At 42.0% G+C, this 24,508-nt stretch overlaps 1 protein-coding gene across 1 annotated transcript in view; it reads left to right on the plus strand.

Annotated features, from left to right (window-relative positions):
• Positions 1-467: 467 nt before the first annotated feature.
• Positions 468-24,508, plus strand: part of TNFAIP8 (TNF alpha induced protein 8) — a 66,201-nt gene continuing 42,160 nt past the window's right edge. The window contains exon 1 of the mRNA XM_054178893.1: positions 468-586. Coding sequence (XP_054034868.1) covers position 586 — 1 coding nt within the window. The 5' untranslated portion in view covers positions 468-585. The remainder of the gene's footprint in view (positions 587-24,508) is intronic.

The following is a 24,508-nucleotide window of genomic DNA, read 5'->3' on the forward strand; positions in this document are numbered from 1 at the left end:
CTGTGCCTGTTCTGTTTATGCCAAAATTACAAGTACTCAACATCCACGTCAGTAGAAAGAAAATTGTATTTGGAGTTTTCCCTTGCAATAATTTTAATTCCTGCGTTGGTAGCAAAATGGGGAAAGAGCAAAGGAAAAATGTACCCCCAATGTGCAGCACTGAGACTGAGAATCCTTTGCAGGCACGCCTAATACCCTCTTCACCTGACACTTTCCTCGGTTGGGTACCCCGGGGTGGAGGCAACCTAATTGCATTGCTTCTTGCTGTGCGCCCTGCCTGTCCCTCGCCTTTCCCCGTGGCTGCACCAGTTGCGCGCTCGAGTGAGAAAGATGGTGGTGGGAGCTGGAGCGGGACGCACACCAGGCGGACCCCACCGCCGCGACGCCTTCCACCCCCTGCCCCGGGGCGAGCGGCAGCGCTGGCTCGGGGAGGATAGAGCCGCCCCTCTCTTTCTCCCGCCCGCCCGCGCCCCGCCCTGCGGGGAGCCGGAGGTGCCTCAGCCGCGCCCGCACCGCTTCGGCACCGCTGCTCTTGCCGCCAGCCCCGAGGAGGCGCCGCTGCCGCCCCCTTCCCCGCGCCCACACAGTAAGTGCCCCGGCTCCGCGGTTCGGGGTCCCGCTCTCGCCGCACCGGGCAGCCCCCTTGCCTGCTCGCCGGTAGAAGAAGTGAGCGAAGGCAGCACCCAGCATGCAGGGCGGGCCCACCCCCGGCGGCGCCTCAGCGGCCAGGGAGGGTTTGGGCCTGGCAGCCCGGCCGTGCCCCGGCACGCTCCCCACGGAGAGATTGGCCGTGTTGGGTTCTGGCTGCCTGGCAGCTGCAGGTGGCGGATTTTGGGGCGGCGCTGGGACACACAGCTGGGCTTCTAGCGCTGCCCCGGCGTTACTTGGGTGTCAGCGTAGGGCGTGAAATGCTGTGGCCGAAGTGGAACTAGGGAAGCCCCGTGGGGCCGGCCGGGCGCGGCGCTGCTCGGCGGCTCTCCGCGCTGTGCAGCCCTGGCACTATCTGCGTGCCCAAAAAGCACTCGCCTTGAGAGTTTCGTCATCCAAAACTGTATTGGGTTGAAAGCTGTACATGGGTTTCTGTTCAGGGAAACCCTTCCCCCCTGCCTCTCTTCCTGGGCAGGGAGTGGGGCAGTTTTCTGCCTTCCTCAGAAGTCTCTGTTTTCGCCCGGAGGGAGCAGTCGCCCTCCCGGGGGTGTGCCCAAACACGCACCGAACAGATCTATAGTTCTTGGGGCAGAAGTAACGCGGGTGAACTATGCATGGTGCTGTTAATAGACCCAACTTTTCTGGCATCCGTCAGTTTGGTTTCGAAATAGAACTAGCAAAAATTCTGCCAGTAAAATTATTCCCTATCTTATTTACGTACAGCGAATTAAATTAGATCACGGTTCCGTCTGGGCTTTTTTTGTTTGGTTTTTTTTTTTTTAGAACCCTGTGAGGTCAGGTTTTCCGTGCTGGAAGCCTGTGCCTCTAGAGGGGCATGTTCTCAGCCTTTACAGACCACACCTGCGCATTGCTAGAGCAAGACGTGGTCCGAATGGTGTCCCTCAGGTGTCTTGTTCCAGGTGTGCTCCTTTGCAAATTATTTCAGGTAACTCACTCGGATTACAAACTGCCCGCTCAAAACTTCCCTGAGCAGTCGGATACGCCAGTTCAGGAGCTGTCGTTTGTACTCTCTGCCTGTGTTAACTGCTGCCAGCTCTGCTTATCTCTTGTCAGCTCTTTGTAGGAAATTTGTTTTGAAAGAGCACTGATAGCAGTGCCCAGCCTTTACAACCCTTGTGACAACAGACTAGCCCTTCTGTTGCCCCAGCCCTCAGGTCTAGTCTGAAAAGCGTCGCTGGTCTGAGCCTAATCACTTGTGGGCATCTCTGTGAGATCCAGACTTACTTTGCTTTGTTGGCAGACCCGAGGCAGGTATTGCAGGGGCAGCACAACACAGACTGTACCCTATCTAGAAAGGCACCACACCTAGATGGAGTCATGATCTTGCATGCCATTCCAGTTCCCGTGGTGGGAAGCACGTTAGACAAGACAGATGTTGTTTGAAAACATAGGAAAAAGAACAACCAGTTGTGTGTTGCTTATAACTCTTAAGGCTTTTAGTGTGAAACTTTTATTTCTTTGTTGGGGAAGTTTGATTATTTTTACCCTGCAGTGATTAATGGGCACTTCAGTAACTTTGGACACAGTCCATGTGTGAGCTGTTATAACTTGAAATGAAGCTGAATACATTCCCTTCCTCATCATGCTACTTAACGTTATTGTCATATATCCCTACTGCAAAAAATGTAATGTTAATGTGTTTGCAGACCTCAAGTTTTTAACTGAAATAAACTGGCACATGATGCATATACTGCTTGTTGTGTGAGCAGGATGCATTTTGCCTCTTTTGGAAAATGATAAATTATAAGGAGAAAGAAACATCCTTACGGAAATCAGCTACTCAGGTATTTGGAGACGGTGTCTGGATATTCCTCCCTGCTTCATCCCAGAAGTGGGATCCTTATGGTGTGTGTCAGATAAAAGACATAAATGTTTGCTGAGGCTCTAAATAGGAATTGATAGGGGGAAAAAAACAGTCTATGGAGAGGAAGAGTTTTGCAGTAGAAGGGGATCCAAGACCTTCATTGGGAAGACAAAATTTGTTGAACTTAGAATGTGCTTGGAAGCAGGATGGAGAAACTAAACTGTTTAAGTGTTTCATACTTATTTTTATTTAACCTTGGAATATTATTGAACTGGAAGTTATGGTAGAGATCTTTGCAGGAGCAGAAAACACTGAAGCTCTTAAGTGAAGCTCAAAGCTCATTGTTTGCCTTGATAGCAGGAAGCTGCTAATTTCCATTAAAGAGTAACTAGCCTAATCTCACTGAACCTAGTTTTCAGTGTTCTGTGTGGCTTAATTTGCCTATTTTGAGTTTTCTTTAAATACCTGCTGTTAGGGAAAGAATAGTAACTGATGCATCACACAGCTGAAGGAACAATCCAATGGTTGAGAAACCTCAACAATGGCCAACCTTATTTCAGTAGGCCAGGATGAACCCTCCACATGGAGGAAGGTAAAATGCCTACCTTTAAAGCAGATAACGCATCCAACAGATTGGTTTTCTGCAAATAACAAAAGCACTGAATAACAAAGTATGGTATGTAAACAGTAGCTGTTTTGAGAGAAGTTGCACCTTCTGATGAATTCTCTTCCAGGCTGCAGATGCTCACTTTTGCCTTTAGCTCTTTATAGAGGTTTTGGCCTAGAATTCCTCCCCCCACCCCACCCCCTTTTTTTTTTTTAAAAGTAATTCTTACACAGTAACAGTAAAAAGATGAAAAGTTAACAGGGGATGTTTGTCATGATCTTAACATTGACTGTACCCATTTAGATTACCTGCTTAGTCTAGATAGTTACTGGTATGTTTTCCATAGTTTTTACCTTATTGATTACCTTCTAGAGGCTTTGACTACTGTCTCGGTAAATTAAATATAATTTAAATAAATCAGTAGCTGCTTAGGCCACTGTGATATAATACAAGATGTTTGGGATGTACTTTTCTTCATTTTTTTTTATTTTTAAAATCCTTTATAGGTACATTTCTTGGCATTTCTTTTATTTTCCCACTTTTAGGTAGATCATCCACTCTACTTTCATCTTCCCCCACTGTCAAATTTCTTATCACAGTATCACTAAGGTTGGAAGAGACCTCAAAGATCATCGAGTCCAACCTGTCACCACAGACCCCATGACTAGACCATGGCACCAAGTGCCACGTCCAATCCCCTCTTGACACCTCCAGGGACGGTGACTCCACCACCTCCCTGGGCAGCCCATTCCAATGACTAATGACTCTCTCGGTGAAGAACTTTCTCCTCACCTCAAGCCTGGCACAGCTTGAGACTGTGTCCCCTTGTTCTGGTGCTGGTTGCCTGGGAGAAGAGACCAACCCCTTCCTGGCTACAACCACCTTTCAGGTAGTTGTAGAGAGCAATGAGGTCACCCCTGAGCCTCCTCTTTGCCAGGCTAAACAGTCCCAGCTCCCTCAGCCTCTCCTCATAGCTTGTGCTCAAGGCCTCTCACCAGCCTTGTTTTGTTTAAGGTACATTTTATGTATCAGATTGATCTGATGAACAAATGGAAAATTAAGGATATAGGGAATTTTTTTCTCATAGGGAAAGTATATGTTGCATACAACACATCTTGAATAAAGCAGGAAGATGTATTCCAGTGGTATGTATTCCTTGACAATTTCTAGTGGTCTTGTTTGGAGTAGCAACGTGAAGAATGTAGTGCTTCAGGAGCTAATGATTTAATAGCAAAGTAACTTAGGGACCTCTTAGGGTTCATGTGTGGGGGTTTTGTATGTATATGCTCACAGCCAGGAGCAGACACGTTGTCTCTTTGATCAGTAGTAGAAATGTTTGCAACATTTTTCAGGTGCGATGTAGCAGAAAACCTAATCCTCTTTATTTGAGATTGATTTCATAATCAAAGTGAGTATGCCTTAAAGAGTGACTGAAGGAGCTGGAGCTGTTAAGTTTGAAACAGGGGAGGATGAGGAGAGACCTCATCGCTCTCTACAACTGAAAGGATGTTGTGGAGAAGTTGGTGCTGATCTCTTCTCACAGGTAATTAGTGATAGAACAAGAAGAAACAGCCTCAAGCTGTGACTGAGTACGTTTGAACTGGACATTAGGTAAACATTTTTCATGGAAAGAGTGGTCAGGCATTGGAATGGGCTTCCCAGGAAAGTGGGATTTGTTTAAAGGTCATTTGGACGTGGTGCCTGAGGATATGGTTTAGGGGTGAAGCTTGTAGAGTAGGGTTATTGGTTGGGTTTGGTGATCTTGAGGCTCTATTCCAACCTGAATGTTTCTGTGATTGTGTGATGCCTTGAAATTAGATACAGAGGGTTTTTTTCCTTAGCCTCTAGCGTATTCGGATCATAAGACTCAGAATAAATGTTATGTGTGGTCAAGCAGAAGATGGCATTTTGTTAGCCGAGCAAGTAAGCAAGCGAGAGGTTTCACTTGGTGTTTTCGTACCCTCTTTCTCGAGTAATGCTTTGCTTGAGCTAGAATTTCCAATTTTTGAGCATAGGCTAGTGTCACACCCACTGAGAAGTGTGAGGCCTGTGCCCCGAGATTGAGGTACCTTGTTTGCAGAGCAGTAGCACATGCCCATTTCATTAGCATTTCTAGTAAGTTTCACAGGAGGGGAAGAGTACAGAAAGCACAATTTAAATTAGAAGCTGGTAATGCTGTTCTTCAGGGGCTGTTTTCTGATATGGTTATTGATACTGTTGCTTGTAGCCAAAGCATCACTTTTATTTATTTCTCTGTGGTGGTTCTGGGGATCTCTGTAGCAGTCTTGAATTTAGTAAGGCAAGTCTGTGAGATGGAGTGTCAAACTAAATGCATACCCTTCAAATGATTCAAGTTACAGCTCTTCCTTAGTTTAAGCTTTTCAGCCACATCATAAAAAGTGTCTCAGCCTTTGAGCAGTGTTGCAGGGACTTCAGTAGTGTTACATGCATTTTAGATGATAAAGACCCATTAGTTGGCACTGAAAAATTACTCAGATGTGTCTTGAGTATTAAATTCAGGAGATGTAAGTACAGAAATTTGCATTTATCTCAGTGCTTTCTCGTTAACTAAAAGCATTTCCTAATATCAGTGTGGCTTAATCAAAGATGTCATTTTTCACCCAGAAATAAGGTTGAGTGTTTCTGAATATCTACTTTTGAGGTTAAATTTATATTATGGGATCAACACAACTAGACACATTTTCTTCCAGTTTATGGAATAATGCAGTGAGAATGCAGTAGTGTTATCCCATGGAAATCAGGCTGGATGAATGATTGTTATTTGAATACATGAGTGATAGCTGTTAAATCATCTAGATATGAGATCTGTGTGAGCAGTGGGCTGGGCTCTTTACAGCCTCAGCAGATTATTTGTCTCATTTTGTGTCTGTATATGCATGCCCCAGAATGAACTGGTGTAAAGGATATTTACCATGTGAACTTGATATTTACTACCTAGATTGAAATTTCTATTGCATTGTGTTCTTAAGCCTTCCTCAACTAATGGCTTACTTTTTGGTTTCGTATTGCATCTTTATAGGAGTGTGTCTGACTGCTGTGTCCTTGCAAAGGAGGTGGTTTGGAGAGCAATTCAGGAAATAGAGTGTGTCTGATAATGAAAGGTTTTGTGTGCTTACTTTCTGTTACTGTCTTTGGTAGTTATAGACTATTTTTCTTCTAATCAAATATTTTTACAGAGAAAATACAGTTTTTCTTCTTGGTCTTCTGTCAGCAAAAGGGGGCTGACAAATATGTTCAGGGGCTCAAATATATTTAGGACTGGTTATCCTCCATTAGCTGAGCTGAAAAAAACTTCTAACTATAGTCCATGCTATTCTTTTATGTGGCAGAGATGTATCAAAAGATAGGACATACTCACAGCAAGGTACTGAGAAGAGGGACAGTAAGCTTCTGAACTGAGGAGGCCTACCTGCGCGTGGTTTTCTTCTACCATGTTTTTTTCTTGAGCTTTGGAGTTGAATATCTAATCTGCAAAGGAAATAAAACCACTAACTAATTTTTCAAACCCTCTATCCTCTCCATCTTCCATACAGTGTACAGATAATGTCATAAACCTGGCTGTCCTGAAAAGCATTTTAAGTATTAAAGTAAGAAGTAATCCAAGAAGGCAAAGAAAATCTTTAATCTGTTAGGTGCAAAAAAATAATAATATTTGAAACAATTTTTTTTTTCCCAAAGATAGGCTAACATGGAATTTATCAAACAAAATCCTGCTGCTTTTAAATGGTTGATTGGCAGATAAATTGTCTGTAACCACTGATTCACAATGAAGATGAATTTCCTGTTGTTTCTAATTAAAATAAGTTGTTTTTAACCCAGTTCCCATATAGCAGTGTTAGCCACTTGCAGTTGGATAGGCACTAATGAGCTATCAAAAGTATGTTGGCATTCAAGCAGAGAGACCTCATTCCAAGGAGACCCTATTTTCAAATATCTGAAGGGGGCCTACAAGAAAGCTGGTGAGGGACTTTTTAGGGTGTTGGGTAGGGATAGAGTTAGGGGGAACAGATCCAAGATAGAGGAGGGTAGATTTAGATTAGATGTTAGGAACAAGTTCTTCACCATGAGGGTGGTGAGACACTGGAACAGGTTGCCCAGGGAAGTGCTGGAAGCCCCATCTCTGGAGGTTTTTGAGGCCAAACTGGATGTGTCTCTGAGCAACTTGTGTGTCCCTGCCCATGGCAGGGGGGTTTGAACTAGGTGTTCCTTGAGGTCCCTTCCAACCCTGACAATTCTGTGATTATTAAACTTGCCTGAAGGACTTAACTTTACCCACCAGTACAGCTGAAATTCTGGAAGTTAATCTGTAAATCCTGAGGAAAAAAAGAAGAAAAAGGAGGAGCATTCTCAGTCAGAAGTCTGTTGGTGCATGTGCTAGTCAGCAGCCCAAGCACAAATTATCACTGCTGTCACTCAGTCCTAAAGGAAGCAAAACCACAGCTTCTGCAGCAACATTTCTGCAAAAAACAGCTTCTGGCGGGTCTGAAGAAATCTGAGATGTAGCCAAGTCGTTGGTGTTACTGTAATATTGTCGATGGTGAAGGGAAAAGTAAAATCATCTACATTGCTTTCTTACAGATGTGGGCATTGAAAATACCAACCTTTACATTGAGAGGGGCAGATCAAATGGAAGATTTGTTTGGGCTCTTAAATCTTGTACTGTGCAGGTCTGATTGGAAAACCTATTACACAGCAGATCCTTTTTGTCCATAAATGATCTACTGTGTATCAGAAGGCCTTATCCCTACAGGGCGTAAACAATGAAATGCTCCCAACATATGGCTGAACTTTTTCAGTGTCATTGACAAGGTAAATGACTACCTCTTGACTTACTGAAAGTGTTCTAGTGTTGTTTTTATACAAATAGTTATGAAAGGGGTTTTGCTTCTGCTTCGCTTTGTGGAATGGAGGGGAAGTTGCTGTGTTAATTGCTATTAATAGAGCTTCACAGTTCTATATGAAGCAGTTTTCACAGCTCTCACTGGTGTATTGTGGCTAACAAATATGAAATATGTAGCAAAACTCTATCTCCATCTTAAAAAAAAAAAAGGCATTTTGCAGATTTTTTTTGTTATTTAGATACTGTGGTTTCAGAGTGTTGTTGAGAAAGACTGTCTGGCACTGGAAAGTGACTTTCTGATTAAGCCCTCTGCTGCAGAAGGTACTCTCCAAATTGTAAGTACACGCCGGCATGAAAACCCCGGATAAATCTAGTCAAATATCCTGTAATTAAGCCCTGATTGTTGAGCCCATTTGGCCTATTTGTAATTAGATATGTGTTTACTTACAATATCCTAACACTTGGGGCGAAGAGTATTTGTTCTATATATTTGATTAGCCTGTTTTCTTTAGCGTATTAAAGCCCATGCCCACTTTCAGCTTGTCCCACATCCTTTCCTCCTTAATTGGGAAAACAAACCTGCTTTTTATCAGGTGCACTTCAGCTGAATTTGTGTTTCATGCTTCTTTACGAGGTGAGCCAAAAAAATCAGCAAAAGTTATTTAGCAGATTAAAAAAAAAAAAAGTTGATGTTTTATAGTCAATAAATGTTGATGTTACAATTGTGGCTAGTTCTGTTGTACATAGTACAGTATTTATAACTTATAACTGCAGTATTTTATTTTAAATAATCTCCCTCTGAGGATAACAATGTTAGGGATTGGAAGAGGCCTCTGAAGATCATCTAGTCCATCCCCACTGCTGGAGCATGTTCGCCTAGAACAGGCTTCACAGGTGGGTTTTGAATAACTCCACAGGTGGAGACTTCACCACCTCTCTGGGCAGCCAGGATACCAGCCTGCTTAGAGCTTTATGTCCTTTATATATTTAAATTGTTGAATTTGAGTTTGGCTACTGTTGGGCCTTTGACTTGCAGCGTTTGGGATTCCAGACATAAAACCTGTCTCTCAAGTAGTCTAGACTTGGTCTTATTTATAGTATTCATAGCACTTTTAGCTGTGTTATCTTTTTGGCATGACTGGAATGGTTGTGTAAACAGCTAGGAGGAGTTTGTTGCCATGTGGAACTTAATTATGTTTTTTATGAGATTAAGAAGTAGAAGTCTGCAGAAGATGCACGGAAGTGCCAAAGAACGTAAATAGCGGGTAGAGCAAGAGAAACAAAGCTTAGCTTGTTTTAGGAGTCTTGAAGTGTGCTTAGCTGTCCAAAACATTGCAAGAGTATTTAAGAGAAAACAGTTTAATAACTTTTATTCAGCTGTTTAGTTGTGTCTATTACTGCAGTGAAATACGGAATAACACAGATCAAGGACTTTTTGTATCTGTGCTGTTCTTGAAATGTTTGTGTTACAAAAATCATCACCACATTTTTGTGTAACACCTTGTCAGGCAAACTGACTCTCTAGCATCTGTGCTAAAAGACAGATCTGCATTAGTGGTGTAATAGCTTTAATGTTTCATGTCTCTGCCCTCAAGTTACTATGTTAATAAAAACAATTACATAAAATTGTGAGGTTCATTTGTAAGGGTATCTCCTGCAGAAGTCTCAGATGGATTCAGAGTGAGTGTAGCAAAGTTTTTCTGTATGCCTTTCTGTGGCTTTCAGAATAATTTAAATGTGCTGAGGGGAGGCTAGGGAAACTAATGATTTTTCTGTTTGACTACAGTTTTCTTGCTTTTCCTTCTCATTCTCTACCACTGAGTGGTATTTAGTGTTGATAATTGTGTGGATAAATTGTAGGAGGCTTTAGCCTCCTATTTGATAAAATAATGAAATAAGATCAGATCAGTTGCTATAAACAGTGTAATGAGACTCTGATAATTGCCTTTTGTAGCTGCCAGCCATTTATTTATTTGTTTTCCCCACAGTGGTTGACAATAGACTGATGGGTGGAATTCTGGCTGTTGTTCTGGGAATTATTTGTATCATACTCCTGTATTTCCATTAATTTCATATCAAGGTCTATCTGCTCCTTTATGTAAACTCAGTTGATTATTTCTACACACATCCACCTAATTTGCTATCCATTAGAATGTTTGTTGTAGTACTTCAGTGTGTTAGATTAGCCTCATGTTAAAGAAGCCCGCAAAACCATTTTTGCTTGGAGCTTTTGAAAACATTGGAAGTTACATGTAGCATTGAATAATAGTAGAAATGTGATTAATTTCTGATATGTAGCAAAATCAGTGTAATCCAAGCTGTGAATCTGTATTGTGCCTCACGGCAAAACACCACACTGTTCAGCGATGCAGAAAGTGTGCTGATTGCAACCAAGTGGTTTTGTGCAGATCTGCTAGCAGTGTTTGTTGTACTGGTGGTTTTGGATTTGCAGGTGGATAGTTTAAAGTCACTTGTGCTACAGACTGGGGTCTGAGTGGCTGGAGAGAGGCCAGGCAGAGAGGGACCTGGGGGTACTGGTCGATGGTAGGCTGAACATGAGCCTGCAGTGTGCCCAGGCAGCCAGGAGGGCCAATGGCATCCTGCCCTGCATCAGGAACAGTGTGACCAGCAGGAGCAGGGAGGTCATTCTGCCCCTGTACACTGCACTGGTTAGGCCACACCTTGAGTACTGTGTCCAGTTCTGGGCCCCTCAGTTTAGGAAGGATGTTGACTTGCTGGAGCGTGTCCAGAGAAGGGCAACAAAGTTGGTGAGGGGTTTGGAACACAAGCCCTACGAGGAGAGGCTGAGGGAGCTGGGGTTGCTTAGCCTGGAGAAGAAGAGGCTCAGGGGTGACCTTATTGCTCTCTGCAACTACCTGAAGGGAGGTTGTAGACAGGCAGAGGTTGGTCTCTTCTCCCAGGCAACCAGCACTAGAACAAGAGGATGCAGTCTCAGGCTGTGCCAGGGGAGGTTTAGACTGGATGTTAGGAAGAAGTTCTATACAGAGAGAGTGATTGCCCATTGGAATGGGCTGCCTGGGGAGGTGGTGGAGTCACCATCACTGGAGGTGTTCAGGAGGAGACTTGATAGGGTGCTTGGTTGCATGGTTTAGTTGATTAGGTGGTGTTGGATGATAGGTTGGACATGATGATCTTGAAGGTCTCTTCCAACCTGGTTTATTCTATTCTAGAAATGTGAACTATGTTGTTAATATGGCAAGGATGACTGGGGAACAGATGAGGAGGAGTACTGAATGTGAAGTCAGTGATAGATAATGTAATACTGCATAATTTTATATTTATTTACTCACTTAAGGTGTTTACTTTCAGTTGATTGGCAGTTTATTTGTTCTGCATCAGCCAGTTAGGAGAGAATACTGAAAATTTAGATTATTACCAAAATAAGCATCTGCTGCATGCTTGTTCTAGGTAACATCAGAAGATGAAGAGCACAGAACATATCCCTTTACTATTAAGGGCAGTTTGTTCAGTGCTATCCAGGTTGCCTGGCATCCCTGAACACTGGTTGTCTGCCTGTGCTTTCCAATAAGCTTTGTATAAATTGGTTTTTGTTACTTATAAAAGTGTTTAGAAGCTTTTTGGTATTTCAGCATACCCATTTTCTAACCAACCCTTCAAAATTTAAGGTCTTCTAAAAGAAAGGCCCTGTATTTGTGTGAATCTGATGCTTTAAAAGAAATGCCTAGTTCTGTGTATCAAGCCAGGTTTTTACTTGCAGTGATTGTAGACCATGGTGTATTATGAACCGTTTCAGACTGTTGGGGCCCAGCTGGTGGGGAGTCGGCTTTTGAGACTTTCATAACCTGCAAGAGCCTAAAACCAGAGTATCTGCTGCTGTCATATACACAGGAAACCATGCTACAAAACCAAACCTATTTTCTTATTGAGCACAAAAGGTTGTGTGTAGGTGACTGAGTTTGGGGAAAGAGTGTTTCATGACAGTGGACTTCAAAATGTAGTTTTAAAGTTGTAGAAAGGCAAACCTCTGTGCTAGCCAAGCTTAAACCCAGCATGCACCATTTCTGCTAGTTTTACAGCTGTCTGTGGGAAAAGCAGCTCAGGAGTCCACAGCCAAAAATGTAGTTATGACCAATTTCACTTTTATTTGCCTTACAATCACGTTTAAAAAGTTAAAAGTAAGGGTAACCATCTACTGTCAGTAATGCTTCTGTATCAGACAAAGGTATTCATATTTCTTGTGTTCAGGCAGATTACCAAGTACAGATTTTCTGAGGTTATGCTGCACAATCGAAGGAAGTAAACATTTTGTCAATTGGTGGTAGGTAGATGGCATGAAGAGTGGTGACCATTGCTTAATTTCCTCTTCTCAGGTAAATTCGAAGTTCCCTCAAGAGCAGTGATAACTAATGTGAAGGCAGTTTGTTCAGGTGCTTAGTGGTGCTGCAGTGTAACTCTGGATATAACATGCCGTAGATTTCTTTATACCTTAAACAAGACTGTATTGTAATTAAGACTTTCAGGAGTGAATGCTGCTTGCTGAAATCTGTTCATCCTGCTAGCAGAAGCCTTTGTGGTCAAAGCTGGGGAAATCCTGAACTCTGGATGTCTCACGTCCCAATTTCCAACCCTTTTTATTGAAAGAAAGTACTATGAAAGCAGTAGTTTTCACCAAAATTATACAGACCATGCTAGAATTTGCAATTTAAAAAGCACATTGTGACATCATCACTCTTTTCTCCGTGTGTGGCCACAGAGCATCTTTGACTCCTTGTTCAAGTTGCCAGTCTGGTCACCTTAGTTTGGCATCACAGCCCTTTGCAAGCATCTGAAGTCTGAATCATCTAAATTGATCTGCCAGAGGAACAAGAAATAACTTGCAAACAGCAATTTGATGGTATTCCCTTGGCTAGGACATCCATTGCTATGTCTGTCCAAATAGCATGGTGGTAGAGTAGCTAGCTTTCAGAACTTACTGTGCAGAGGATATATGTACACAGAGAGAGAATCTGTTTTGTCAGATAACAGTTTTAGAAGCGCTGTTAAATGTACCCATGTGGAAGATGATAGATGTATGGTGGGTGATGAGAGAGGAGGGTGGGATGTGTCTTGAATGTAATGGGCATCCCACAACTCCTCTTAATTCCAGTTTCTGGTACTGTCAGCATGTGCCAAACCTGCAGCAGAGCACAGTACCAGGCATTCATGTCCCAAAAGTTGAGTTCCTGTATCTGAAAACTAAGGCTGACTACAGAAAGGATTGAAATAGGAAATGGCTATGAAAACAAAATTATTGTGCAGCACTTACTCTCTAATATCTAAATGAGTGGCAACTTACAGCAAAACTAATTATTTCTTTGGATCTGAATCTTGAAGTGAAACATTCTATGCAAGATTGTTTTGAGAGAGTGCAGCAAACAAGAAGTCCAAGTACCAGTGTTGGCCATGGCAACCCCATGCAGAGCTACAGGCTGAGGTCAGAGTGGCTGGAGAGCTCCCAAACAGAGAGGGACCTGGGGGTGCTGATCAACACCCGCCTAAACATGAGCCAGCAGTGTGCCCAGGTGGCCAAGAAGGCCAATGGCATCCTGGCCTGCATTAGGAATAATGTGGCCAGCAGGAGCAGGGAAGTCATTGTGCCCCTGTGCTCTACACTGGTTAGGCCACACCTTGAGTACTGTGTCCAGTTCTGAGCCCCTCAGTTTAAGAAGGACATTGAGGCTCTTGAACGTGTCCAGAGAAGGGCAACAAGGCTGGGGAGAGGCCTTGAGCACAAGCCCTATGAGGAGAGGCTGAGGGAGCTGGGATTGTTTAGCCTGGAGAAGAGGAGGCTCAGGGCTGACCTCATTGCCCTCTACAACTACCTGAAAGGTGGTTGTAGCCAGGAAGGGGTTGGTCTGTTCTCCCAGGCAACCAGCACCAGAGCAAGGGGACAAAGTCTAAAGCTGTGCCAGGGGAGGTTTAGGCTCGAGGTGAGGAGAAAGTTCTTCACTGAGTGAGTCATTAGTCATTGGAATGGGCTGCCCAGGGAGGTGGTGGAGCCACCATCCCTGGAGGTGTTCAAGAGGAGATTGGACATGGCACTTGGTGCCATGGTCTAGTCATGGGGTCTGTGGTGTCAGGTTGGACTTGATGATCCTCGAGGTCTCTTCCAACCTTGGCGATACTGTGATACTGTGAAAAACATAACCTTTTTTTTTCCTCTTCAGAATTATTTCAAGTTGTGATGTATACACATAATTTAATTTTTAGCTATAGTGGTACTTTGTCAGCCCAGCCTAACAACTAAGAGAAAATGGGAAAATAATGAAGTTATTCTAACATAAGTTAGTGAAATAAGATGAAATTCAAAAACTCTGCAAGGCTTCAGGCAATATCTTGCCTGTTCCCTTAGTATCTTCATTTTTCCAGTGCTCCAAAGGAAGTAAAATACTGAATTTTACACGCAACTATTCTTGTGGTGGCTCTGGTATTATATGTATGAATGTTTACTCTGCATAATAGGTTTTGCAGTTCCTTTTGTTTGTGTGATACTTTCATACAGACCTTGTGGTCTTGCCCATGCTCTCCTTCTCTAGAAACCCCCCCAGAGATGCTTGAATAGTTTTAAGATGAAAGCAACCTGAGATGATGCAGTAACAAATAATCATCACAAAAGGAAAACTAGTTCCTCTTTGATTACATAAAATCTTCCATTTACATTAGAGGTGTGTAAGTCACTTATTGATGGTGTCTATAAAGCTGATTGTGTGATCCAGGGTGAATATGTTTGCATATAGAATCATAGAATCGTAGAATTGTTAGGGTTGGAAGGCAGGCACACCTCACACTAGATCAGGTTGCTCAGAGCCATATCCAGCCTGGCCTTAAAAGCCTCCAGGGATGGGGCTTCTACCACCTCCCTGGGCAACCTGTTACAGCATCTCACCACCCTCATGGGGAAGAACTTCTTCCTCACATCCAGTCTGAATCTACCCAGTTCTATTTTTGTTCAATTTCCCCTAATCCTATCATTACCTGACATCCTAAAAAGTCCCTCCCCAGCTTTCTTGTAGTCCCCCTTAAGATACTGGAAGGCCACAAGAAGGTCTCCTTGGAGCCTGTTGTTCTCCAGACTGAACAGCCCCAACTCTAAGTCTGTCTCTATTGGAGAGGTGCTCCAGCCCTCTAATCATCCTTGTGGTCCTTCTCTGGACACTCCAGCATGTCCAGATCCCTCCTGTAACAGGGGTTCCAGAACTGGATGCAGTACTCCAGGTGGGGTCTCACCAGAGCAGAGTAGAGGGGAAGAATCACCTCTCTCAACCTGGTGGCTATGCTTCTCTTGATACAGCCCAGGATGTGATTGGCTTTCTGTGCTGCAAATGCACATTGGTGACTCATGCTGAGCTTCTCATACACCAGCACCCCAAGTCCTTTTCTTCAGGGCTGCTCTCAAGCCAATTGCTGCCCAGCTTATGTTGGTGCTTGCGATTGCCCTGATCCAGATGTAGGACCTTGCACTTGGTCTTGTTGAACCTCATGAGGTTGTCATGGGCCCACTTCTCCAGCCTGTCAAGGTTGGTCTGGATGCCATCCCTTCCCTCCAGCATGTCAGCTGCACCACACATCTTGGTGTCACCAGCAAACCTGCTGAGGGTGCACTCAATGGCACCGCTGAATATGTTGAAGTGCCGTCTGTTTTGAACAAATTAAAACCAAGCAGAAAAGAGTCAGTTGGAGAAAAGAATTCTCTGTGGAATTTTTGTTCAGCTGGAGTAGAAGTTTTTTGTGATTGTTTTAGGCTACGCCTTCAAAAATTTTCACAGATCTTGAACAGAGAAGTAGTAATCCTAATCTCCTCCTAATCTCTGGCTGGGGGGAGAGTCCTTGTGTTATTTATTAATTTTAAATATCTGTAAATATTGTAAATACTGCATATTTTTGTGCATATTCATTGCATTACATTGTAGCCTGTAGTTTTGCTTGTAAATACAGCTTTCATTTGCTTCCAACTAACCTGGTCAGGCAAATGTGATGCTGGGGGAAAATTTCAACCCACCACAGTTTTAGATTTTTCTCTTTGGCTAGAACACTCTGCCAAATATTCCATATTGCCAAACAGAAGCGCTTAATTTCCGATGTGTTTTGCAATCATTCAGACGAGAAGTTTTCAGTAACTTGTAATATTTGATAGGGAGTGTAATATGAGATAGTTCTCTTACATAACACATCAATTTTTATGCATAGTTCAAGAGGTAATCCACACAAAACTAAACCTTGTTGTACACAGAGATGTTTTCCAGACACCTGGCTTTGATATTTGTTTGTTGACTAGATCCATTAAAAGTGAGGTGCTTTAAATGTTGTCTTTCTCCTTATAGTTCGTATCTCTTGGTATTTTGATACTTTGCAGACTGCCAAATCTAGACAGGGTTTTCTAAATTTCTCTGTAACAACTGCATGTAGTTACACGTGCATCGAGTAAGTGTGGTATGCCTAAGCAGTGTTCTCCTCTGCATTAATAACACACAGAGTTTACTGTCATTAAAGCTTTACAGAGCTTGTGACTACAAGTTCAATTGCTTCTCAAACCGTAGTTTTCCTATTGCTATAGGAGTGAAGAAAATGGTTTAAGATACTAATTTTCTTTCTTAACTCTTTAAATTTATTATTTTTAGTAAAACTTTAACCCTGAATTTTCTTGGGAAATGCCTAATGTAGAGATAATTGCAGCATCCTGTTCAGTTTTTTTTTCATTGTCTGTGTACTCCCATAGGAATCTTCATAGATCCCTTTGGATCTTTGGTCCAGCACCCCTGCTATGGGCAGGGACATTTCACTAAGTCAGGCTGGTGAGAATCTCTCTCTCTATTTTAAGCCCCCTTTAAATATTGAAAGGCTTTCAAGAAGTTACTTCTGGAACCTTCTCTTTTTGTGGTTGAGCACCCCCAGCTCTCTCAGCCATTCTTTGTAGCAGAGGTGTGCCAACTGGCAGTTTTCATGGCTGTCTGCTGGACCTTTAAATCCTTTCTGTTTGGAGATAGTAAATGTTACATACACGTTTGTTTATTTTTGACTTGAAAACACACAGAATCAGTTTGACTGTTTAACCTGATTTTGTAGCTGCTTTATCATAATAAAGCATAAACCAGCTTGCATTTTCTAATTGCTCCTGGTCTTCTTTTGGATTTGTTTGTGTGCATGCAAACACACATACAGTTCTCACCTCTGTATTTAAAGTGTGAATTCAAAACAGCACAGAAGGGCACTTGCTGTTCCAAAAGAAAGAAAGAAAAGCCCTGTAATGAAAGTCATCAGTTATTGTGCTTTGAAATAGTCCTATCTGTATTATTTTCATGGAAAATATGCTTAATTTTATGAGAAGCAATGCATGGCTTTAATTCCACAGGAAAGACAGGTAAGGTGTGAGCAATGAAAGCAGTTATTTAACTGTGGCTGGGGATAGCCTCAGTGATTTTCACTACATCCCAGTGCTCTAAAAATTTTCAAGGAGAATTTGATGATGGTTTTCCCCTATTTACAATACCTGCACATGGAATAGAGTCTGTTTCCAAGAGAGATATTCCTAGCTAATGAAAAGGAAATAGAGGTTCTGTGAGGCTTAATTCACGTAACATTTAGCTACAAAACTTCCAGATCCTTCTAGCATTATGTCACTTGTTTACTTTTTCGTTTGTGGGAAAAAATTAAACTCTACATTAGATTTATAGAAGATTGAAATAGAAAAGTGCAATGTGTTGAGATAATTTAGGAGAAAGAAACAATGCCATGAAGAGTATTATACCTTTCAAAGAATCTGGATTCTATTGATTTATATACAGAAAAAATATTTTTAGATCGGTTATGTTTGTTTTCATAAGCATTGATAATTTTGGTTGTTTTCCCCCGCCCCTGCAGTTCCTGTGTTTATGTGTGAAGCACGGCTTGACTGCAGAAACACATGCAGTGACTCTTGAGGTTTGACATTCACAGGTTCCCCTTTATAGTCTTGGTAAGAAGGTGCTGCTTCAGGGAATGCACCTCTCCCCTCCTGCAAGAACGCCCTTTTTTGTTCATCATCTATTGGAAGCAAACACTTTCAGCCCTTTCATGCTTGCTTGAGTGGCATATGTAAATTGGGAACCTGTTTTCAGAGGCAAAATTACGGAAATCTGTAGCCTTGCTTGTAAGTTATTTGCCTAGTCTAGAATGAGTTCTCGCAGTAATTCAGCAATTACAGCACCTCCTTGTGTTAGCTGCATCTGGCACAAGGTAGCTGTAGGGAAGTGTTCTTTGTCAGTAGCTACACAATAAGGACATTTTACAGAGATAATGTCATTTCTTCTTTAGTGTTGTAGGGGAAGATTGGCCTTTGCTCAAATTAGAGAAGGCTGTGTTTAGTCTCTGACTCAGAAAAGAATGTAAATGTTTTGTACCTGAAGCAGAGAAACTAGGCAGAATTTGGTTGGATGTGTTAAAATATTGTTTTGTTATTTTAACCTATTGCATGCCTTAATTACATGCATGCCAGTAGACAATAACCAATTCAGATGTGACACCTATGCTTTCAAAGAGACTATATAACCTTGCTGTATAATGTAATAAACGTCTTTGCCTGCTTACATCTTGTCCTGGAAGCTGTGCTCAGAGTGATCGAACACCTATACTACAACAATTTTGAATGCATTGAGCTTTGCTAGCATTACCTGTTGGTAAAGATGACTAGTTACAACACATTCCAGGAGGTGCAGCTGTTTGCCCTCTTGCAAAATAATGAATGTATTTGTTGTAGAGACTGCACAGGGAGACAAAAGCTCTAGTGACTGATACTGCTTTCCTTATGGGAGAGCTTGAAGCCAGGAATCTGGCCTCAGCCAATGCATGTTAAAACCAGCATAAGCTTTTCCAGTCATAGACTGAAATCAGCTCACCTGCTGCTTTCATCTGCTACTTCACACAGTCTTTTCTTCCATCGTTGTGTAGAGGGCCTGTAAAAAATGTCACTTCTGAATCTTTTCTCCTAAAAGAAGAAACTAAACCTATCATCTTCAAAGCTTTTTAGTTTTTGACATGGCAGAGTGGAAAAAGTTCTATGAATTCACTAAATGTTGACCTTTTTTGTATGTAAAAAGATTAAAGGTATTTAACTGTAAAGGTGATATTCATAATACCAAGTAAATCACACCAGTTTCATTAGGCTGGTGGTGACTGTGTTTTTTGGAAGAGGTAATTAGGTAATTGGGTAAATTCACACAGGCTCTAGGTCCCCCTGCAGCAAGCAGCCGCACCTCATGTTGCAGTCAGACTTCACTCTAATTCTGGGTAGGTGTTTTCACCTTCTGTACATGGTAGAGTATTACTCTAGTACTGGAGGCTTCTGATTTTTAAAAGTTTACTTGTGTTTTATGGCTGATTTGATCTTACCTTTTCTTATATTGGCCTGTGAGTTGTTTTTATACTGAGGTCTTCTGTAATGAGCTGGCTCATTAAATAAGCCAAACTCTTCTGCCTGCTGCTACAGGGTGGGCATTGCCTCTCCTTGACTTCTACACTCTCCCTTTGCATTTCCTGTGGTTTGAATTCTGCTCTTCTGAGCAGCCTAGGTACATACATCTGTTACATGCATGCTTATGGGTGTCACAAATGTAGATAGAGTTCTGTCTCTGCTGGAGTTATTTCTATGTTTGTTCTTTTCTTCTTTTCTTTCCTTATTGGAGAGACTAGGGGCCTCTTCTGCTAAGGGTTTTATGGTGCCACAGGCATAGACATACCTTAGCACTGGCTGTTGTTGTATTGTGTCAACATTTCTGGCATGGCTTGGAAGACTAATTATCAACATACAGGCTCCTCTGGTTGTGTTACCATCCAGTTGTTATGCATTACTGGCAAACATGTGGCAAGACATGTTTTTCTCCATGTTTAGCTGTGAAATTTGCTTTGAGCAATGGTAGTGTAGCAGATGCTTTTGGAGCTAAAGAATGGGCTTTCAGCTTTGAGCTCCTGGACAGATTTGACCCTGGCATGTGCTCAAGGCTGTGAGGTCCTGACTGAAGCAAAAGAGGCATAGCATGTTTAGCTCCTTCACTTTCGCATTACACAGTGCTTTCTCCACAAACATTGGCAGGATTCATTCATTTGTGCTAATTGCAAGAATGGTGGAAATGGTGAGCAGATGGAGTCGTCCTTGCTTCAAGCAAAGGTTAAACAGTGTTTGTTCTGAGCACTTGCTGCTGAGATAACTGCTTATCTAGAGTTTGTTTGAGGGTGAAAAAAATCCAGTTTAATAAGATTACCCAGTCAGCAACAGAGAAGCTCAGTGATTTTTGTTAATTTTGAAAAATACAGTGTTTCAAGCATCAGTAGGTGTCGGGATTGAGTGTACGTGAGCCTCAAGGGAAGCTCGTGAAGAGAGCAGTTGTGCTGCTAGGTTTCCAGGCTGTAGTGGGGAATGGATCTGAAGTCCTCTTCATGCGCCTTCCCCAGGAGAGCTGGGTGCTGTGCAGTGAAAGGAGAGGTTGCTGAAAAGAGTGGAATCAGTCACTGATGCTCATGGCAAATATGATGCAACAACAGCCCAGTAAGGGACATTGTCATGGCAGATATGAATTTGGGTCTTGAGGTGGTCAAATTGCTGGCAGGTTTGGTGCAGGGTGACTAGACAGAAAGAATTGTGGTACACCTGGGAAAAGCTGTGGAGGGTTGGTAATGTCCCTTACTTACCAAGCATGCTTGATGTCTGAGTGAATGTACTGGAAATCTGGACTGAAAGATGGGCTGTCTGAGAGCAGTGTTACTGGAGATGTGTGGTGCGAGTGATACTTCAAATGGTGTGAGTGATACTTCAAATTCAGGAGGCCCTGTATAATTAAGTAGTGAAGGGTTAGGCATGACAGACCACTGAAATTGTAGCTTGGTTAGGGGATGAATTACAGACCAAAATACTGTATTGTCAGGTAATAAATTTTCAACCTCAGAACAGAAACGAGTTGATTGGAACCATTTTTTGACCTGCGTAGTCTCTGGATAAAGGAATTATGATACTCAATTATTATTAGGTGCAGGATAAGAACCAAGGCATCCTTCAGACCATACCATTCATGCCTTTTTGTGAGTTTCTGTGGAAGAATTGAAGCTGTGGTTTGTTGTTTAATCACATACCCAAGTGCCTGTGTCATTCTTTGTATGCAGATTAAAGTCTGTGCATCCCACATTGTTGTCTTATCTTTTCTGGAACACTGATAGAATGGTTGATTTGTCATGATCTTGTGGCACAGGACCTTTTATTTTTGTTTCCAGCTAATGATATCCTCTCTTTGCTGAAGGATTCAAGTGAGTAAGCACTAATTTCACACACATCTTTGGCTGCCAAAAATGTCATTCAGTCCTGCTCCCATGCTTGTATTATTTCTTTCCTTCTGTCAGCAGAAACATTCATGGTCATCAGACTGAGGAACTCAGTCACAAGATCAGTTAGCCACTTTTTTCTTCAACAACAGACTTTTTTCCTCTGAATCAGTTCTGCAATCTGGTGTGCCATGCAGCTAAACAGATGCTTACACTACTGTAGGGAGCTCTCAATGTGGAGTGGAAGGAGAAGACATGTCTGAGGGTTGGGAATTGTGCAACTGTTTCTTGTGGAGGCATTGCTTAAAAAGTTTATGTTCATAAAAGTGTCTCTGAGTTAGTGCTTAGAAATACTGGTCAGTATCCCATTTCACTCAAACTATCCCTGCTCAGATATGTGCTTTTTGCTGTGTGCTTTGTCTTTCTCTGCCAAGGATGCCTCTCAGCTGTTCAGTAGGCATCACACAAACATTCATATTCTTTTGAACCAAGTTTTATTACTGAAGTTTTGGTTAAATATGTTGCAAGGTTTAGCCATACCTAAACTGTAGAGTCTGAATTCTTACAGTCAAATATTTGCCCTTCCAGTACTCCCTGTTACCATTTTTCTTTTAGCAAGTCCACTGTCCAACTGTGCACTGTCATCTGCCATTCACTAGTAGCTTACTATGTATTAAGCCTAGATCAGGAAAGTTAGTAGGTTATTTTCACATGACCTACTTTTATGATAACCACTTAACCTCTTTCTTTTAAGAGCTTTCCATAACCTCAAGTGCTGCTTTAAATCAATAGGCTTGCAGCTGGTCACTTCTTTCCTTTTTCCATTCCCTTTTGGTTTTTGCTGCTTTGTAGTTTTCCTAAATTACAGCTGTAATATATTCAGCTCTGAAACAATGTAATTAACATCTGTATAAATAATGATTTAGAGAGCTTTGCAGACCTTTTTGTAGGACTGTGAAATGTTTTTAGGAAAGATATTTGATTCTCTTTAAGCCAGCTTTTAAAGTGTTGTTTGTTGGGTTGGGTTTTTTTGTTTGTTTACTTTTGTTGGAGCATTGAATATTTCATTATCCCTTGGCTTTGTTCCTCAAACACAAATGTGCAAACCAGAAAAAGCTGCTTTTGAGTAGCACTTATGATCCCTAACATGTATGCTATACCATTGCAGCATTTGGCATTTTATTAGTGCCACTTGCCACAGCAAAGTGGGAGATTTACATTGGAATGCAGGGAAATTTGACCCAGGAGTGTCTAAGTGCAGTAGATGTTTGGAAAACAAAAGATGCTGGATGCTGGTTTTATTTATTTCTCCATTAATCTTAGCCTTTCTTTAGCTATGTCCAGGATTAAATTTTGTAGGTAGTTCTCATGAGTATCTGTCCCCTCAGTGTGAGCAGGGGCAGACTTGCATTCCAGGACATATATGAGAAGGACTGGTGTAGCATCTGCAATCCATATGTGTGTGTATTGTGTTTTAGATAAACCTCTTGCTGTATAAACATCTCAGTAAATAATATGTAGCTGACATACATATGCATGACAAAACATTATTGTGTTTATACCAGGAACCATGCAGAGTTTTAAAATACGCTTCTATAATGCAGATGGCTAGTCAGTGCATGCAGAGAAAGCACTGGGATTAAAAAATGTATTTTAAAGATTAACTAAGGGTGAAAAACTGGTAGTATTTAATCCTTGCCTGCAGTCTCTTTTTCAAAATAGATGAAAAAGTGAAAATGATACTGTTTCTTAAACTGGTTAGACCAAATCTGGAGGTGTTTGCTGTAGTTCTCTGCTTCTCCAAAAGTAATACACAGAAGGCAAGGTACTGTGTCTTGCTTCCCTCTTTAAAGTTGTGTTTTAGTATCTGCTGAACCAGAATGGTGAAAGTATAGTAGACACAGATATCTCATTTTACTGTTTAAGAATTTTTCCAACTTCTGCAAGAGACAGATGAAGAATACATTGTTTAGAGATTGAGGAGGCTAAGGTATTTACTGATGATAGTTTAAAGACAAAAAGGAAGGTGACTACATACACAATTGTAGCTAGCATTGACTATCTAGATCGTGTAATCCCTTACTTAAAAAACCCAGTGTTTTCTGACTTTATATTCTTGGGTAGAAAAGAAAGCAGGAAGTATCTAATACAGGTGCTGGGATATGGAACAAAAAGTGGAAACAATGTACATGTTTTTTCATGCTGCTACATCAGCTCACACTGCCAGTTTCCTCATCTGTCACCACTTAAGTGAAATAAAGAGGTAAGTGCCAAAACAGGAATTATTTTGTGTCTGGGTTTTGAGGTATTCTCCTGTGGATTTTTATTTCGAACAATTACCTGTCAGCACTTGATATTGTGCTGAAGAATTTCTCCTGGTTTTACCTAAACTTAAGTTCTGATCTGCCCTGCCCAAAACTTGTTAGTCAAAAATAATGAGGATAAATGCCCTAAAAAAGTGAGCGGGTGCTGGAGAGTGGTGGAGATCTCCTTTGATGAGTTTTGGCTTGGAAAGCAGACTGCTGCAGAGCTGATCTATAGCTTCTGAAATGAACAAAGGTAGAGGAAATAAAATGAGTTCATATCGAGGGGGCTTTTGGCTTTCCTTCTTGGGATGGGGTGACCATGACCAGCACATAAGTTGCCACCTAGTCCCCCTCAACAGTAGGGAAGAGAATAAGGAGGGCAAAAAGGAGGAGAAAACCCTCGTGGGTCAAGGTAAAGACAGGTTAGTAGGTGGGTGAGGGATAGAAATGAGTAATGCAAAAGCAGTCATTTACTGCCAACAGACCAGTGCTCAGCCAGTCCCAGAACAACAGCTACTTAGGAAAAACTCACCTACCCACCCCAGTTTTAAAGCTGATCACGGCATTGCATGCTGTGGAAAATACCTTTGGTTAGCTGGAGCCAGCTGTCTGTTGAGCCACCTCCTGACCTCTGGCCCACTCTCAGCCTACTCATGGGGAGGGAGCAGAGTGAGAGAGAGGGGAGGACTTGTTGCTGCTCAGCAGTAGCCAAAACATTAATGTTACCAACACTGTTTTGGTCACAAATCCAAAATGCCATAACTACTGTGAAGAAGGTTAACTCCATCCCATCCAAACCCAGCACACTCACCTGTGAGGCAGCAGCTACAGTAAATCTTAATAGGTTTACTAAGTTTGTGCTGAAAATCCAAATAGTTTACAGGTTCATGCTAAAGGCAGCACTCCATCTTTATATGACAAACATTTTCATTTTACTTTTCAAATTAGAGATTAAA

This window comes from Dryobates pubescens, chromosome Z (assembly GCF_014839835.1).
Source record: "Dryobates pubescens isolate bDryPub1 chromosome Z, bDryPub1.pri, whole genome shotgun sequence".
NCBI classification, from domain to species: Eukaryota; Metazoa; Chordata; class Aves; order Piciformes; family Picidae; genus Dryobates; species Dryobates pubescens.